The 19697-nt window shown below is 47.7% G+C and overlaps 1 protein-coding gene across 1 annotated transcript in view; it reads right to left on the reverse strand.

Moving 5' to 3' along the window:
- Positions 1–19697, reverse strand: part of FLVCR2 (FLVCR heme transporter 2) — a 46841-nt gene that overhangs the window by 13485 nt on the left and 13659 nt on the right. Inside the window, exons 4-7 of the mRNA XM_054400210.1 lie at positions 17180–17321; positions 11488–11628; positions 5535–5602; positions 4599–4702 (exon numbers count right to left, since the gene is read on the reverse strand). Coding sequence (XP_054256185.1) covers positions 4599–4702; positions 5535–5602; positions 11488–11628; positions 17180–17321 — 455 coding nt within the window. The remainder of the gene's footprint in view (positions 1–4598; positions 4703–5534; positions 5603–11487; positions 11629–17179; positions 17322–19697) is intronic.

Raw genomic sequence — 19697 nt, forward strand, 5'->3', positions numbered from 1 at the left:
GACTCCAAGAGATGGCTGTGCCCTAAGAAGCTTAGTCTCTGCCAGACAAGACACTCGGCACATGTGGGTTGATATTTTTTTTTTCTCCCCACAGCCAGTTTTGGTTTCAGTGCAAAAATGAGACACAAAATCCCACCCAGATTCCTAGGCTTCCTAGGTTCAAATACTTTAAGAAGTTCTGATTCACTCTGTCATGACAGTTGCACTTTGTCCCTCATCTTCAGGCAAAAGTGATGCATGAGTCAGTGACCAGATGTGAGCAGGACTTTGTTTCACATGGATGCTATGTCATCAGTTAAGCTGGGAGAAAGAAGTTCCCAGAACATGCAGCACTGAGCCAACAGGTTCATAGAAGCAGGCAGCTCTAGATGATGTTCTCCACTGGAATGGCAGAGCCAAAGAGAGGGACAAAATGGCAAAACCTCTTTGATCTATTGCACATCAGCAGACTTTAGGAGACATGGACAGATTCTTGTGAAGGATCAAGATTCCAAGCTTGAGTGCTGTGGAAATCACACACCAGGAAGGACTCTGAAGCCATGCCCTTGAAAGGCTGCTGCTCACCACAGTCTCAAACTGGAACTTTAACAGACAGCACTGAATGCAATTGCCCTTGCAGGAAAATGCCAAAAGCACATAAGCAGACTTCAGCAAGATCCTGCTCCCTTGAGCATACCATTGACGATAAAAAACAGAGATTTAGTGCCCAGCAGACTAAGCAAGACCAAACATTTTGAAAAGGGTTTAACTGAGACACACAGACACTAGTCTATAGGGGAACAAAGAAAATGCAGACAAACAACACAGAGGCAAGGAGTTTCTCAGGAAGCAGCCTGTCACCTCATTCACTGGAAGACAGGAGAATTCTCTATGGCCCTAGAGGCACCATGGCAAGGAAGAATGCCCAGTTCTGCTTGGTAAGCCTCTTATGATAGCCATAAATATCTTTTGGGGGAGAAAAACCCCAAAGGAGGAGAAGCAGATTGGCAAAGGGCATTAGTGCAGCATTTTGGTGTTTTTAGCAACCTGTTCCCATGATGGCCCTACAGAGACTGATTGGTGTTATTGTCTGGAGCAGGTACCACCACTCTTCTCAGCAGGCTGACCAGTGTGGCAGATGCAGGGTGGAAGTTACACATCCTGCTTCATCACCTTAGGAAAACTGGGGTTAGCCTACCTCTGTGCTCTGGGGTGTGGGAAGGGAGCCCAGCACAGTCATGTGGAGCAGTGCTTCAGAGGCACCGGCTGCCAAATCTCTGTGGCAGAGCCAGAGGGAGGTCTGTGAAGAAGCCGACACACTTGTCACTTATGTGAACCTAAGCTACCCTGACATTCATCTGCCCTCCCAGCCACATTCCTTACCCTTCTGAAGAGGTAGATTAAAGAACTCACACAAAGAACTGTGAGAAAAGAGAGACCTTGAAGAAAAAAGCCAGCCAGGGCCAGCAACAGCTGGGCACACAACTGAAATGGAGAGCACAATTCCTGCTGTTCATCCAACTCCAAGGGAAGCCCTAGAATAAGGATAAAGGCATGACACAGTCTAACCCAGCCCAGCAGTGTCTCACAAGGTCATCTGAGGCAACAAGTGAACAAGGGACAGAGAGAAGGCCACAGTCAAGTGCCACAGCTTTAGCTGCTCACTGGGATGTTGTGCAGCTCTGGAGAACTCTGCTGTATGGACTGGGATTACAGATGGCCTCCACAGGCTTTATGATGAGGACAGCACATTCCAGGCTGCACAAAACCCTGAACAAACTCCCAGCTGATCTCACTGCTGAAGACACTGAGGTGTCAGGTATTGGAGAAGGGAAGAACTGAAGAAGGTTGGTTTGGTTTTCATTATTCCTCATACTTCATCACTTTCTTTATGTCACTTTCTTCCTGTAGGAAGGCCACAAAAAAGAACAGCCTTGGTCAATCATTTACATAAGACCTATGGCAGGACAGAGTGAAGGCACATCCACTATACAAGGACTAACTTGGAAAAAGGCTACAATAAGACCCAAACTGTAGGCCACTCTAGGCTGAGGGAACATTCACTTTCCAGTAGAAGAGACCCAAGCACCCCATTCTCCAATATCCAAGTCTTTCCTTCCTCCTTCAAATTTTAATGCAATTTGCACTCATACAGACCAAAGTTTAAAACACCACTCGAGGTCCTCTGCTTAGTCATTGGAGAGAAATGGCTATTTCTGACATCTTGCATCTTTCAGAGATGTATTGCTGACAGCAAAGAGCAGTGTCTGGAACCACCTGGACCTGAGGCCATGTGAATACTGCACTTAAAAGCAAAGCATGGTCAAAGAGAAGTGCTGATTAATCCAGTTCCCAAACCCTTGATTCCAGACTCCCCTACAAATATCAATCTACCCAGCAGTCTCCAGGTGTTACAACCCCATTCCTCCTCTAAACCAGGAACCTGAAAGATGTACATGGAGCCTCATTTATCCTCCTGTCAAAACATGTTCTTTTCAAAGAGGTTCTCAACAAGCCATTCCACCAGAGGCAGCCCCAGTTCTGGGACTGCTCACTTGTCACAACGTATCTCAGATATTTGCGTGGACCAAATCCCTGCCTGCTAATTCCAAAACCAAGAACAGCACAGGAGCTGCTGCAGCGACTTGCCTGCCAGATAAAAGCAAATATGCAAGGCCACTTGGTGCCAGAGCATGACAGATGGGGAAAGCCTGACTTAGCATAGCCTCACCCTTTCAAGGAACTGCTGATAGGACAGTAAAGATCAAACACGCATGTAGAGCTCTGCAGTTCCTTCTCTCATTAACCTCCCCTTGCTCCCCTCAATCACAGCTGGATCCCCATTCATTTGCTTCCCTCTCTCTCTCCAAGCTGACTGAAAAAGGGGCTTGACATCTTCCCTTTCTGATTGTCATGTGCTTACCATTTTGTTCCCAACACTCTCTGAGCAGCAGAGGGAAGGGGGAGGGTACCCACCTAGAACATCTGGCATCTTGAGAGGTTTTTTTAAATAGACTTTTCAATGGGGCTAAATAAAGACTCTTTAGCACACAGGGGGAAAATTTGCTAGTTCCACAGAAATCCATTTTGTGGGCTGCAATGAAGAATAAAATCTTCATAGTGTTTTTCCTCACCTAACGCTAGTCCCTGGAGTCTGTAGGATAAATTCCATGAACGGCACATCCTGTTTTTTCTGCATTCTCTACCCACCTGCATGGTCTCTCCAAGCAAGTAGGGGCTGTGAAAAAATTCCAGGATATACATTTTTTTTTCTCCTTTCTCTTGCATTCTGCCACATTTCAAATCCCAGCTCTGCCTGATGAGCCACAAAGATTTTCAGCCTTCATGCTGCACCCTAGCTCCACTTAGAATCAGGAAGACCATCCTCTCTAGCAGTACCAGCTGAAGCTACCTTGCCACTAGCCCAGGGATAGAAAGAGGCACAAGTTACATTGCACAGTTAGCTAATGCAGTTCATAACAGCTGTGTTTCTATGTCCCAAGACTCCCAAAAGAGAACTACTAAGTGGCACACAATGATCTAGAAATGGCAACAAGCAACCTGTTAGTCTCTGGTTTAATTATCTGCTCCTCTTTCCCAGCACCCTTGGGAGTCCCTCAGGTGCTATTCCTTCTTGTTAGAGAAGCCCATTTCCTCTCAATTTTTGATCCCTGCACTTGACAGATAGGGCCAGAGGCCTCCTCAGAAGCTGCAAGTCCACAGCTAGCCAGATTCATCTAAGCTGCCCACAATGAGAACATGCTTTTCTGGCACAAGATACCAGCTAGGATAATGGCAGTGAGACTTCCTCAGGCAAAAAGATTCTGGGGAAAAAAAAAAAAAAAAAAAAAAAAAAAGAAGCTCTGAAGTTGGCTTCAGCTCATCGCTAACACATCACCAGTAAAGCCTCCTGTCACACAGTCTGCTCAGACTACAGGTTCCCAAATCCAGCAGTGAAACTGGAGAGCTGGTTGCACGCACCCCAACCTAAAACAGGAGAGGCATTCTCCATCATCTGGGACTCGCTGTAGAGGTCTGTCAGTGAGATCCAAGTTCCTGAAGACAAGGAGCTGCAGGACACCCAAAGACTCTTAGCTGTACCTTTGCAGATGGGAGGGTTTGGTGGCCAAATCTGCCTTCCAACCCACTGGGCAGCAAACCCAGAATCACCCACTCGCAACCCCTATACCCCTTATGCCTGCCCTAAATAGAGCAACACACCCCCACACAATGCCTCTGGGCACTGCACTCAATGTGCCTTTCATTAAGCTAGACAAAGACGCACAGAAGCTGATTTGTAAGGGCTGAGAAATGGTCTGGTACAGTCTTGATTCTGCTTGTGCCAAGAACTCTCTTATCCCAAACAAATGAACTGCTGGGCTGTCTCATCCCCTTCTTATGCCTCCCTAGGAAGCACTAGGGCCAGACTTTTTATGGGCCCAGTGCAGGCTAACACACAGCTCCAAACCTCACTTAGACTAACTGGAATTTGAAGAACCATGTGTGTACCAATGGTGTAGTCCCTGGACTGCCAACTTGCAACTGCACACAGTTGCTCCTTGCACAGTATAGGGGAAGAGTACAGTCACTAAGAGCACAGAGGCAAATCAGGGACTTACTTGTAGGTTTTGGTTCTGTCCAACCAGATGCCGGAGATCAGGGCCCCAACCATCCCTGACAGTACAATGGTGAGTCCAATCCTGCCAGCATTGACCTCCTCCCCCTGCAGTGAGACACACACACTCACACAAATGCAGAAGCCAAGTCATAGCCAACCAAGAAGCAAAGTGTAGATGAGAAGAGACACCAGAGTTAGTGTCCCATGCACGTCCTCTGCTGGTAACACACAAACTAGAACTAGCCTTTGGGACATGGTTTTGTGGGCATGGTGGTGTTGGGTTGATGGTTGGACTTGATGATCGCAGGTCTTTTCCAACCTTCATGATCCTATGATTTGCAAGAACACTTTTAGGCCCACTATGCCCAATGTAGAAAAGTGGTTTGGCACTTCATTCTGAGCCAGCCTAGAGAAAAAGGTGAGCACTGGCCAGCTTGAATAGGCCCTCTCAGAGGAGTCAGCATAAACCGTAGGAAGCTTGCTTTCAGATGTTAGGATTTGGGCCAGATCAACCAAGAAATATGGGACCCACTATAAGCTACCACGTAGAGGAGCTCTCCAACTTGCAGCCACAGCAGTAAGCTCTCCAGCAGCTCAGCTACTGAGGCATGTCACCCTTCTGTCATCAGAGCATGAGTGTGGACAGCCTCCTGGTACAGATCCCCTGGTAGAAATCACTGTAAGGAACAGGGCAGAGGCAATGGCTGGAAGAATTTCTCAGAAGATGTTCTCATTTAGAGTGCAAAGGAGCTCTCTTCACTAGAGCTCACCAGCTTTTGCACTGAGTGGTGTAAACAACTGAAGGAACTAATGCTTTCCTGCCAGCCAACCAACTTGTGCCAAAGCTAGCCAGAAGTGTTGTGGCACTGCATTTCTCACTGACTCTCCTCTGGCAGACAGCAAGCAGCAGAGAGCCATGAGGGCTGGACAAACTTACTGGGTAGTGATGGATCACCATGCGGCTCAGCAGAGTGGAGAGGGCGTAGAAGCAACCTGTATTCAGACCTGAGAGGGGGATAAAAATGCAGCACATTCAGAGCCTGCTATTCTCCTGACAGGTAGAAATGTAGAGAAAGAGAACTTCAGGAGAAGCAATCCAAGTAATCCCAGCAGCAGATCCAACAAGACTGCTGAGTTGCAGGAGAGACAGCTGAACTGGCTAGACAGAGTACTGAAATAAATGCAGACCAAGGACAGCCAGATCTCAGCACACAGGAAGAGGCACCCTGCAGTTTCAGGATGGGTCTCACCTGAGCAGCTAGAGGTAGGGCTGTGCACATTCCTGGTACTGGAACATCCTGTAAGTTCTTCATAAGGTCTCAACCCTTCCTCACACCCAGATTCATTTTTAGCATTGCGTTTTTGTCCTTCCTCCAGCCAAGGTAAAATACCAGAAAAAGCACCTGCCTCAGCATCACATCTTTAACAATGGAATTCAATTAACACCAGTGCCATTAACATGTGTGGTTGCCTTCCAGTGAAGAGACTGATAGCAGTCCCCCTCCTGAAAGACAGTAAAGAGCATCCTCTCCAAGACAAGAAACACCAGAAGACAAGTAGGAGCAGAGCTGATAGTGAAGCAGAGACAGCACTTCCCCCAGGCACCTGGTGTGTGTGTCTGCAGGGAAAGGTCTTGTATTTGAAAAGGTATCACTGAAGCCTGGTGAGGGGAAGAAAAATAGAAAGAGAAAAAAAATGTGAAAGTAATTGTCTTTCTGAAAGGGAAGTTAGATTAACTGTTACAGGCATCAGCCACCTGCTGAAGGTTTCTCAGTATCACCCAAGGTGAGAATGGAAACCACTGGGCTGATACTGGTCAAGACCCATTCAGACACCCTGCTCCAGTTCACACGCAACTCTGGTTGAGTTAAACACCTTGCCAAAGGGCACAAAACCCAAGAGCTCTGCTTATAGTAGACAAACATATCCACATGGGTGCTGGACCAGTAGTATCACAATGGCCACATTCTTACCTTGGGTGATACTGAGAAACCCTCCCCAGGGATGAGGTCTGCAACAGTCAGCAAGTCAGCACAACCTTCGTCTCAGAAAGTCATTTACATTTGAAGTTAGTTTCTCTTCAAGGCTTCAGTGGGGGGAAGGACAGGAACACAGATTTCAGCCCTGAGGCCCACACCTATAGGCTCCATAAAGAGGCATGGGTTTAAAAAGCTCTGGCTTGGATGTGTGAAACCCTGACAGAAGAGATACATGTCAAGCTCCCACTTCCAACCTTTCCTCTTTCAGCCTCAGCTAAAAGCAGAAACATTGCAGTGCATGACACAGAAGCGCAGTCTAAAAGGCAGAGCTTTGACAAAGGCAACAAAATCCTCAGGTCCCCTAACCCTGAAGTCCTCCAGCAACCCTGACCCTGAAAGACTCAGCAAACCTATGCCTAGCCCACTCCTCCACTGGGACACTGGATACCCATTGCCCTACACAGCTCATGAAGCACCCTGAACAGCCACAAGATTGGCAGCTGGTGGACACATCACCCTTTCTTCACATGCCATCTCTGACATCAAGCAGAGCTCACTCCACAGCCTCAGGGCACAGAGAACAGATGAAGAATCTTATGCAAGTGATCCCAAATAAGTCAACTGCCTGCAACAATGCTCCCTGCTCCAAACACATGTGTCAGGAGAAGCCAGTAAGATGAGTGACATGCTCTTTAGGCAGGAGGAATCCACCCAGTCCTGTACAAGAGTCACTCAGCAAGGCTGGAGATTCCAGCAGGGCCAGCAGCCAGAGATGGGGGAGAACAAGTGGAGATCCTAGAGCAAGGAGGTACCCTCCAGCCTCAAAAATTGGCTCTTTGCAAACAGCTATGGCAAAACAGCCCATGGGAACATAATTCAATTTCATCCCATTTCCCTCTCTGGAGCAGCCTGCTCACTAGGACACTCCACAAACTGCAATACCAGGGCATGAGAGTGTGGCAGATCAGCACCAACTCTACCCACTACTGCTTTACTTCAAAGATGGGCATAAAAATAGACCAGTCATTTCTGCACCTCTACTTCTCACTCAGCCAGGAGAGCAGCAGCCTTGTGGGGACAGTCAGAGACAGCTCTAGTAGCTGATGCTGTCAGTACATCAACTTCACAGCAGTTCTGTGATGCATGCAATTTCCAAGTGAGAGAAGGGCCCCTGCTCCCAAGCTGGGCAGAAAGCTATGCAGAGTTGGCAGCAACACTTGGCACTAAGTCAGGCAAAATATTCTAAGAATCAAGACAACGTGCCAAATTTGCATTTGTGAGGGCTTGCAAAAGTTGTAGGCATTCACAGGTCACAGCTGCTGTGTGAAATTTCAGTGTGAATTATAGCTGTTTGAATGTCCATAAAAGAGTCTAAGAGTGTTTTTTCCAATGGGACAGTGCTCATCTGCCCATGCAGATGAGGAAAACCAGAACTGGTAGCTGGGAGCAGGACATCTAAAAGTCCAGCACCTCCTGATTCATTAGCTAGTTACCATGGTTTGCTTATAATGTGCTGCAGAAGAACATTTTTGACACTTGACACTGTGTCCTCTATTTTACAGAGACCAGAAAGAGGAAGTCTATTCCCTATGGATCCAGAAAGAGCCTTTATTAAGCATCAGGCTAGAACCCAAGTCTTCTATATCTACATGCCAGACTATTGGTCTCCCTATTCTTGACCTTCATCATCCTCCAGGACAGTGGTTCCTTATGCAGATCTCACTGCCCTACCTACTCCTCATTGTCTCATCACCTTTCCAAATGCTGATTCTGTGGTCTCATCTTTCCCATTTCACCAGCCTTTCCCACCCTTTTCCTACCTACTGCATCCCAGTAACAACACGCTCTCCCAATAAATTCAAATTTCTTAATGCCCACTCCATGTTTTGCTCAGCTTTATGGAAGCAACATCAGCAGCATTTGGGAAACGGCTGCCTGAAGATGGCACTAACATAGCCACCACCATGCCACCAATGTTTTCAGTGCTGCAAGTCTTACCACAGCGAAGGGTTTGGCAGCTGCTTGGAATACCAAGAACTTCAAGGTCTGCAGACCTGTTCTGACCTGGCACCCTGTAAGGGTACAGCCAGAGGAGATAAGTAAGCAGCATGTTTTCCCCTCTCTCCCCTGACACACACTGTGCTAATACTACAGCTAAGAGAGGCTGCCAGGTATCTTTGTGTCAGCTAGGGAAGATGACTCAGTTGCACTTATGTGGCTGCAGATGTCTTAAATCTTGGTCAACATAACTTTTGACTTGAGTAGGAAAAACTGTCCCTGTTCTAAAGCCAGACTAGTTTAGAAAAAAAAAAAAAAGTTTCACTGCATAGTTCCTTCTCTGAGTATCAGTCACTGTCTCAAGTCAAGCTGGAGATTGACATGAGTCCAGCACAGAGAGGAACAGAATAAATGCACAGACCATTTATTCCGAAGACAGAAGACAGACTGAACTGTGAGGCACAGAACATTTTTTCTATGTTGTTTGTGACTGCTAGATGTGAATTATCACAGAGAGGTCACATTCTAATGTTCTTCATACTGAGAGACCTTCTCCCTCCTCTAGCACTTGTTTATGCCTATTAGAGCAATTGCTTTCCTCTTTTTCCTGAAGGCTAAGTGCAAACTGAGCAGATGACAGAATCTGACTTTTAAACACAGTAAGCCTGAGAGCTTTTTCTATCTCCACTTTCTGAAAGGACACGGTCTACTATAAAACACAACACAAAACAACCCAGTGGCTGCAATGCAAATCAGCAGAGCTTAAGGGCAATCTGAGAGGGGCATTTTGAGAAGATTACTATAGTGAGAAGTTGTACACTCAGCAGGTACAAAGCCACCATCTCATTCTCTGCAACCTTGCTACTCATCCCACCAGCTCCTTCAGGCACAACTGCTGGCAGAATTTCCAGTACTATTTAACTTTCCCCCATGAGTAGCTTCCACAGCAAGCTGGGAGAACTCCCCTGCAGACTAGCCGGCAACCATATTTCCTATTGTGCAGCCAGGCACAGATCACAATGGCCTTTGTGCTAAAGAGAAACCTACTTTTCCATATGAGAATTCAGCATCAGGAACAGACTGAGCACATCACACTGTCCCTCAGAGAAGCAGGCCAAGACTGCTGAAGAGAAGCAAGCAGCAAGGCCAGTGTGCAAGGACGGATGGCAAAAGCCAGTATTCTCCAATCCATTTGCTTCCTCAGGACTGCCAAGGCAGCTGACGCAGCCTGCACATCTGCATGCTCCACATGACATCCACTGGGATGCCTGGCAGCCGTACCCTTGCCTGGGGAAATGACTTTCACTCAGTGCTGTGACTTGCACTTACACACAGCTCTGTGTACTTCTTAGACAAGCACTTGGATTCATAGAATAGTTTGGGTTGGAAAGGACCTTAAAGATCATCTAGTTCCAACCCTCCTGCCACTAGAGCAGGTTGCTCAAGGCCTCATCCAGCCTGGCCTGGAACGCTTCCAGGGAGGGGGCAGCCACAGCCTCCCTGGGCAACCAGTGTCTCCCCACCCTCACTGTAAAGAATTTCTTCCCAATCTCCAGTGTAAATCTCCCCTCCTCGAGCTGCAATCCTGATCTTCCAACAGAGATTACCAATTGACTGAACCAATCTTATCTCATTTAATTTGTCTCATTTCACGAAACACAAGCCAAGCTGTAAAGAAAGAGCTGTCCACACAGCTCGAGTTGGCAAACCACAGGCTTTGTTAGCCACCAGGTGGATGTGGTGCTCTCAAGATTCCACGCCAGAGGAGGAACTTAACATTTTCTCTTTTCTTATGAAGATTAATTCATTGCAAGTAACTAACTGACTAGATAAAAAAGACAACAGGGTAACAAAGTCACCCAAACAGAAAACAGCCAAAGACTGGGAGAACAGGAGTGAGGGCATGTTGTCCTTCATGTGCTTACACTGCTTTTCATCTTCCCTAGGCATTTGCTTCTGACCTCTGCTGGAAAGAGGCTCAGTTCTGGGCCCCTCAATTCAAGAAAGATGTTGAGTTGCTCAAACGTGTCCAGAGAAGGGCAACAAAGCTGGTGAGGGGTCTGGAGCACAAGCCCTGTGAGGAGAGGCTGAGGGGGCTTAGCCTGGAGAAAAGAAGGCTCAGGGGAAACCTTATTGCTGTCTACAACTACCTGAAGAGTGCTTCTTTCCAGGTGGGGATTGGTCTCTTCTCTCAGGCAACCAGCAACAGAACAAGAGGACACAATCTCAAGCTGTGCAAGGGGAAGTTTAGGCTTGACCTTACAAAGAAGTTCTTCCCAGAAAGAGAGATTGCCCATTGGAATGGGCTGCCCAGGGAGGTGGTTGGGTCAATGCCCCTGGAGGTGTTTATGAAAAGACTGGATGAGGCACTTAGTGCCATGGTCTAGTTGATTAGGGTTGGGTGATTGGTTAGACTTGATGATCTTGGAGGTCTCTTCCAACCTGGTTGATTCTTGATTCTGAAATGACTGCACTGGAAGGTCTCCTGCTCTGTGGCAGCAACTACCTGAAGGGAGGTTGGAGCAAGGAGGGGACAGCCTATTCTCGGTGGCAAGCAATAGGACTAGAGGAAATGGTTTCAAGCTGTACCAGGGCAGGTTTAAGCTGGATATTAGGAAATATTTCTTCACTGAAAGGGTTCTCAAACATTGGCATGGTCTGCCCAGGGCAGTGGTGGTGTCACCATCCCTGGAGGTGTTTGAGCAGCTTGTGGACCTGGTGCTTAGGGACATGGTTTAGTGTTTATCCGTCAGTGCTAGATTGAGGGTTGGGCTGGATGATCTTTGAGGTCTCTTCCAACCAGATGTATTCTGTGATTCAGGCCAGTTACTGCCCTGGCAGAACATGGAGAAGGAAGCAGAAGCTAAGCATGTCTACAAGTGGTAACTGCACAGAGGAAAAGCCAGACCTTACCATAAGTGACCATAAGCAGCAAAAAGTTGGTATTGCGGAGCAGGTGAAGGATTGATTGCCTGTAGGAATACTCCTCTGGTGGTCTTGACTGGATTAAGGCCTGGGCTCGACTCGGAGGGTGCAGGGGCTTCTCCTTGAAGACTGAAACCAGACACAGAGTAGACTTGTTAGTACCATCAGGGAGCCTGAGGACACACTGTGGGTAGAGCCATTTGAGGGACAGCAGAGACACTAGTAAAACCACACAAAACACACTGTTGGCCTCAAGCTTTGAGCTTCATGCATGAACTTATTCAGAACCAGGCCTCTCCAACAGCAACTCCTGCCACTGGGGAAACACCTTGCCTTCAGCTAGCTTTTTGTGTGGGCAGTGCCTGGCAGCAGCAAAAGAGCGCTCAGGACTTCTAATATCTTTATCTCCATGAGGATGGCCATCCAGCTGCAAAAGTGCTGCACGGAATTACAAATGCAAAAGTGGAATGGGAAAAGGCAGCAGGCAAAGGTGTCCTGCAGTTTCCAGTCATTAGGAAGCAATGACTTATGTCAGGTTTTATTTCAGGCCTGCACTTCTTTGGCTGGCCAAGACTAACTAGCATTAAAGCAGTATACAGAAATTTTGGTTGCAGGCAACACTGCTGTACCAGGTGCTAGACAACCGTCTTTGTACCCTGTCTATTCCCTGCTCAAAATTCTTTAAAGACTACATTGATTCAGCCATCAGGCAACACAAGCTGGCAAGAGGAGTCTATTTAAAAAAAAAAAAAATAAAATCACATGGAGGCAAGTTCTGCTGTCTAGTGAGTATGCCAGTCTTTTCAGCTGAAGTTCTGCCTTCCACTTGACATGTTGAGAATTGCAACCACTCATGACTGGTTACCTTTTATTTCTCCTGGGAACAGCTTTCTGTTCCTGTGATGCTATAGAACCTGCCTCTTTCCCCCTACATTTAAGAGGGAGTCCAAGACATAACCCAAGGCCCAGCACCCTGTTTGCAGACAAGATGACTATGAAGGTTGGAAGATTTCTGTTGGCTTTTAAAGGCCTTATACCAGGATTTTATTATGCAAGCAATCAAAGGATGAAATTAAATACTCAGCAGGTTCAATTACAACCTCTTGTGCTCTGTTCTTCATATGCTGTTCATCAGGGGTTTGAATCAGCAAAATATGATACTCAAGGAATCACAGAATCATTTCAGTAGGAAAAGACTGTTAAGATCATCAAGACCAAATGTTATCTAACTCTACCAATCTAATCTAAACCTCCACTGGTGCAACCTGAGGCCATTTCTTCTTGTCGTATCTTGTCCTTGTTACTAGGGAGAAGAGACCTCACTACAATCTCCTTTCAGGTAGTCATACAGAGCAATAAAGTCTCCCCAAAGCCTCCTTTTCTCCAGTCTAAACGCCAGTTCCCTCAGCTGCTCTCTCATAAGACTTGCTCTCCAGACCATTCACCAGCTCCATTGCCCTTCTCTGGGCACACTCCTGGATTGGGACACCCAAAACTGAATGCAGTACTTAAGGTGCAGCCCTCCCCAGTGCTGAGTACAGGAAGGTGGTTGGGTCAACAACCCTGGAGGTGTTTAAGAAAAGACTTGATGAGGGACTTAGTGCCATGGTTTAGTTGATTAGATAGGGTTGGGTGATTGGTTGGACTTGATGATCTTGGAGGTCTCTTCCAAGCTGGCTGATTCTGTGGGACAACCACTTCCCTGGTCCTGCTTGTCACACTTCTCCTGACACAGGCCAGCATGCTGTTGGCCATCGTGGCCACCTGGGCACACTGCTGGTTCATGTACAGCTGGCAGTCAAGCGAGACCTCCAGGTTTTTCTCTACTGGGCAGCTTTCCAGCCACCCTTCCTCACGCCTGTAGCATTGCATGGGGTTGTTATGACCAAAGTTCAGGACCCAAAATTCAGTCTTGTTGTATCTCCTAGTATTGGCCTCGGCCCATTGATCCAGCCTGTCCAGGTTCCTCTGTAGAGCCTTCCTACCCCCAAGAAGATCAACGCTTCCACCCAACTTAGTATCATCTGCAAACTTACTGAGGGTGCACTCTACTCCCTCACCTAGATAACTGATGCAGACATTAAAGAGAACTGGCCCCAATACTGAGCCCCTAGGGGACACCATTCCTGACTGACCACCAACTGAACTCCATTTACTACCACCCTCAGCCTGGCTGTCCAGCCAGTGTTTTACCCAAGTGCCCACCTGTTCAAGCCATCAGCAGCCAGTTTCTCCTGGAAGATGCTGTGGGATGCCTTTCCCTCATCCACTAAGTGGGTCACCTTGTCATAGGAGATCAGGTTCATAAAGCAGGACTTGCCCTTCATGAACCTATGCTGTCTGGGCTTGATCACCTGGTTGCCCTGCATGTGCTGCATAATGGCACTCAAGATGATCTGCTCCTTCACTTTCCCTGGCACTAAGGTCAGACTGACAGGTTTGTAGTTCCCAGGTCTTTCTTCTGGCCTTTCTTGTAGATGGGCATCACATCTGCCAATCTCCAGTTAACTGGGACCTCCCTGGTTAGCCATGACTGTTCATAAATGATGGAAAGAAGCTTAGTGTGCACTTCCATCAGCTCCCTCAGCACCCTCGGGCCCATACACTCATATATGTCTAAGTGGTGCAGCTTGCTGATAACCATCTCACCTTGGATTATGGGGGCTTCATTCTTTTCCCATCCCTATCTTCCAGCTCAGAGGGCTGGATACCCAGCAAATAACTGGTCTTACTACTAAAGACTGAAGCAAGAAAGGTATTCAGTACTTCAGCCTTTTCCTCATCCTTGACAACTATGTTCCCCCCTGCACCCAATAAAGGACAGAGACACCCCTTAGTCCTCCTTTGGTTGCTAACATATTTGCAGAAGCATTTCCTGTTCTCTTCACCAGCTGAAGCCAGATTAATTTCTACTTAGGCTTTGATCCTTCTAGTTTTTTCCCTGCCTAGCCACACAACAACTGTAGTCATCCTGAATGGCCGACCTCTTCTAATGACTGTAAACTCTCCTTTTTTCCCCGAGTTGCAATTGTGTGTCTCCATTCAGCCAGGCCAGCCTCCTTCCCCACCAACTCATCTTTAGCACATAGATGGCCTGTTCCTGTACCTCTAAGACTTCCTTCTTGAAAAATGTCCAGCCTTCCTGGACTTCTCAGCCTTCAGGACTGCCTCCCAAGGGACTTTGTTGACCAGTCTCTGAAACAGGCCAGAGTTCACCCTCCAGAAGTTCAAGGTGGCAGTTCTGCTGGCCCCATTCTTTACTTCTCCAGCAATCAAGAACTCTACCATTTGGTGATCATTGTGCCCAAGGCAGCCTCCAACTTTCACATCACTCACAAGTCCTTCTCTGGAGCTGGGCTCCCTCCCAGTTGGCTCCTGCACTAGCTGTGTCAGGAAGTTCTCTAGGAACTGTCAGGACTGCTCTCTCTGTCTCTCTGCTCTGTTATATTTCCAGCAGACATCAGAGAAGTTGAAGTCCCCCATAAAAAGAAGGGTTAGCAAGCCTGGGACTTCTCCCAGATGCCTAAAAAAATATTTTATCTGTTTTTTTATCCTGGTTGGGCAGTCTGTAACAGACTCCCACCACGACATCTGCCTTGTTGGCCTTCCCCGTTTCTTACCCATAAACACTCAACCCTATTATCACCATCATTAAACTCAAGACAACCAAAAACACTCCCTGACACACAGGGCCACCCCAATGCCTCTTCTTCCTTACCTATCCCTTCCCTCCTGTAGCCATTGACTGCAGCACTCCAGTCATGTGAGACACCTTCCCCCCCCACTTCTGTGGCAGCCACTACAACACAGTTTTCCTGATGCACAATGGCTTCCAGCTCCTCCTGTTTGTCTCCCATGCTGTATTACACTATATATTTGTGTAAATACAGTTCAGCTGGTCTAATGGTCCTGCCACCTTTTTGCAGGGAAAAGTCCTAATTCCTATCTGACTGTTCTCAGGTGCTCCCATGGTTCCTAACTCACCAATAAACCTTGCATCTTTGGTGCCATGGGACTCCATTCTCTACCTCCACTGATAACATCAGACCGCACTAGCACACTGTCCTTCACATATTGGTGTGCTGCCTTCAGGCTTATTTCTAGCAAGTCTGGTTTTGTGCCCTTCCCGCTTCAAATCTGGTGTAAAGCTCTTTCAATGAGCTCTGCTAGCTCCTGTGCTAGGATCCTTTTCCCCCTTTGCAATGGGTGTATTCTGACGGTTGCCAGCAGGCCTGGCGTCCTTTAAATCAACCCATGATTAAAGCACAGAAGGTCCTGCTGGTGACACCAGGCTCAGAGCCAGGTGTTGATCTGCTGGCTCTTCCTGTTTGTTCCCTCATTACTCCCCACAACTGGAGGGATAGAAGAGAGCAGCACTTGTGCTCCCAACCCCTTAACTAATAATCCCAAGGCATTGAAGTCTCTCTTCATTGCCCTTGGACTTCTTGTTGCTACTTCATCACTGCCTGTAGAGGGTAATCTGAGGGCGATACTAGGGAAGGAAGCTTTCTCCTTACATCATTAACCCAGGCCTCAGGGAGGCAGCAGACTTCCTCTTACAAGAAATGGATCCAGTTTACATATCAGACCTTTTGCTCCCTTCAGAAGTGAGTCACCTATGACAATGACCCTTCTTTATTCAAGTGTTTCGAGGTGGGGTGTAGATGGGCTAAACCTTAGCCACACCTCCAACCATCATCCTTATCGACCATCATCCTTATCATCCATCATCCTTATCATCATTTCCTTCCCCTTGCAGAGCATTGTACCTGTCCTGCAAGGGCACCTGGGAAGGTGGAGTAGTTACTGGGGAGACACACACCTGCACCAGAGAGGAACTTGTTGCCATTCCACACCGTCCTAAGCAACCACATGTAATCAGGTGGAGAGAGGACAGGGAGTTCTTCATGTCACAGACTCACAGAATCAATCAGGTTGGAAGAGACCTCCAAGACCACCAAGTCCAACTGATCACCCAACCCTAACTAATCAACTAGACCATGGCACTAAGTGCCTCATCCAGTCTTTTCATAAACACCTCCGGGGACATTGACCCCACCACCTCCCTGGGCAGCCCATTCCAATGGGCAATCTCTCTTTCTGGGAAGAACTTCTTTGTAAGGTCAAGCCTAAACTTCCCCTTGCACAGCTTGAGACTGCATCCTCTTGTTCTGTTGCTGGTTGCCTGAGAGAAGAGACCAATCCCCACCTGGCTACAACCTCCCTTCAGGTAGTTGTAGAGAGCAATGAGGTCTCCCCTGAGCCTCCTCTTCTCCAGGCTAAACACCCCCAGCTCCCTCAGCCTCTCCTCACAGGGTTTGTGCTCCAGACCCCTCACCAGCTTTGTTGCCCTTCTCTGGACACGTTTGAGCAACTCAACATCTTTCTTGAACTGAGGGGCCCAGAACTGGACACAGCACTCAAGGTGTGGCCTGACCAGTGCTGAGGACAGGGGCAGAATGAGCTCCACCTGCCTGTTGGGTGTCTTTCAGGGCAGGAAGGGTATAACTCCAAGAGCCTATTTTCTCTCTCTCACGTTCTCATTACCCTGTCAGCTGTGTGATAGGCCACTTCCCCAGATGACCTCCCAGGCCCATTTTCCAGCACACAGGTCCCTCACACCCACAGGCTGATCTTCCCAGGCCCACCTGGTTTCACATGCACCTTTCCACTTCCTTACCTATGACAACAAGGATGAATAGGGCTGTTGCCACGCCTGCAGTCATGAAGAACATGATACTGATGTGGTAGGCCAGCTTCTCCACATCCTTCACGTTGGGAACCAGAACTGGAGGCACCAGAAAGCCCACAGCAATGCCAAGCTGAGCAGAAGAGAGAGGAAACACAGAGAGGTGTGACTTGGACTCACAACAATTCCACCACCCCACAGCTCGGCCCCCATGGTGCCCGGTAAAGGCTCAACTAAGCCTAATCTAATTTCACAACCCAGGTGAAAATCATCTTTCCCACCCGGCAATTAAGAAACAAAAGCCAACTCCCCCTTGCAATTAGGCCATAGGGGAGGTCCCTGCTACTGCAGTCACAACTGTGAGGACATCCAAGGCAGAAGGTTTTACAACAGACTTGAGCATAATGAATTCTCACCTCTATCAAAGCGGAGGTCTTGCTTTCCCTGTACTCCCTCATGCATGTACCTTCCTGTCCCCACACACACGTCCCACTCTTTATCTTGCACCTTCTCTGGTGCTGATCTGATCACCTGGTACTTCAATTTTGCCCATTAAAAATGACAGAAAACAAGACTGTCAAAACCTACCACAACCCTTTGCTGGGTTAATGAGTTGAACCAAAGTATTTTCCAGCTAGACAAACAAGACAGAAACCTGCCCACTCCTAATGAGTGAGATACTCATCTGGCTCAGCCACTTTATGACACTGTTTCCTAATGAAGCCCCTCCCAAGACAAGGCTCACCCTATGACCACTAGAACCTAGAAAAACATCAAGGTTGAAGGAAAGGAAGTGCTGATGGCATCTATCCTAAACACTGAAGCTATGTGATGGGGCTCAGCAACTGCCCCTGAATAAAAAGCTTGGCTTTGAAAGACTGTATGAAGAAATCCCCACAGTTCTGGCCTCTACTGTGCCCACAGCCCCACATATCTAGCTGAAGAGCTCCTGCAGTGGCAGCATGCACTTCAGTGAGGACATGAGGACTTTTAACTCCACAGCTAATTCTCCAGGACAGCAAGAAGCAGCTGTAGCAGAAAAGGTTTTGCTACACTGGTAAGTGGGACTGAGAGTGGCACAGACCTTCGATGTCATACTCAAATGAGAGAGAGAGAAGAAATAGGTGTTTTGGTGCTTAGGAGTACACTCTTCTTTCCATAAAGTGGGAGCCAAAGAACACTCAGCACATTTGTGAGTCCTGTAACCACAAGAGGAACCTACAAAAACTGCTTTTTCCCCCTTTTGTGTTTCAGTATTTGTGGCTACATTTCAATCATCAGTTGGTTTCCAAGCACGGCTTATTTCCCTGTTCCCCTGGACCTTCCCAGCACATGCAGCCCTCTCAGACACCAGAAAAAGAGCTATGCTCAAGCCCAGTTCTTGCTGCCTCTCAAGGCTCTGCATAGTCACCCCTGTTTGTGGCAAGAGCAGTATTTCACAGAACCACAGAATGTTAAGGGCTGAAAGGGACCTTGAATTATCATCTAGTCCAACCCCCCACCTGCCAGAGCAGGATCACCTAGACCAGGTCACACAGGAATGCATCCAGGTTGGTTTTGAATATCTCCAGAGAAGAGGACTCCACAACCCCCTCTGGGCAGCCTGTTCCTGTGTTCTGTCACCCTCACAGCGAAAAAAATTCTTCCTCATGTTTACATGGAACTTCCCATATATGCTTCAACTTCCACCCATCACCCCTTGTCCTGTCACTGGGCATCACTGAGCAGAACCTGACTCCATCCTCTTGGCACTCACCCTTTACATATTTATAAACATGAATGAGGTCACCCCTCAGTCTCCTATTTGTTTAGCAATAGCTTCGGGTTTGCTATTTCCTGTGTTTGCTGTGGTGGATCACTAGTGACAAAGCACACAGAAGAGCCTCCAATAGACAGAAGGCCTGAGAAAACACCCAAGAAAGAGAAATGCCAAGTGCCCTCATCCATGCTTGGAACAGTGATTTCCAGTCTCTTTTGCAGGCTGTACCATCTGCCTGGACACAGGAAGTGCTAACAGTACTAGAACACTGCTAACCAAACAAATACAGACTAGCAGCATAAAAAAAACCCACCCACAGTGATTATTCACACCACACCAATACAGCCTCTACACAGCCACTGCCCTCAGTGCTCTGAGAGGAGGGAGGAGTATGCAAAACATGGAAATAATGATTATAGTCAAAACGAGCCCATTGCATTTACTGTTTCCTTAAAGGGTCATCAAACACTGGAATGGTCTGCCCAGGGCAGTGGTGGAGTAACTGCTCCTGGAGGTGTTGAAGCAGTGCATGGACCTGGTGCTTAGGGACATGGCTTAGTGTTGACCCTCCAGTGCTGGGTCTAGGGTTGGACTGCATGATCTTTGATGACTCTTCCAAATGGGTATTTTCTGTGATTCTGTGATTAAATCAATAGGAATCAACTAGCACCACCATGACTCGTGGTCACAGGATGTTAAGGGTTGGAACAGACCTCCAGAGATCATTGAGTCCAACCCCACTGCCAGAGC

This window comes from Indicator indicator, chromosome 4 (genome assembly GCF_027791375.1).
Source record: "Indicator indicator isolate 239-I01 chromosome 4, UM_Iind_1.1, whole genome shotgun sequence".
Classification (NCBI taxonomy): domain Eukaryota; kingdom Metazoa; phylum Chordata; class Aves; order Piciformes; family Indicatoridae; genus Indicator; species Indicator indicator.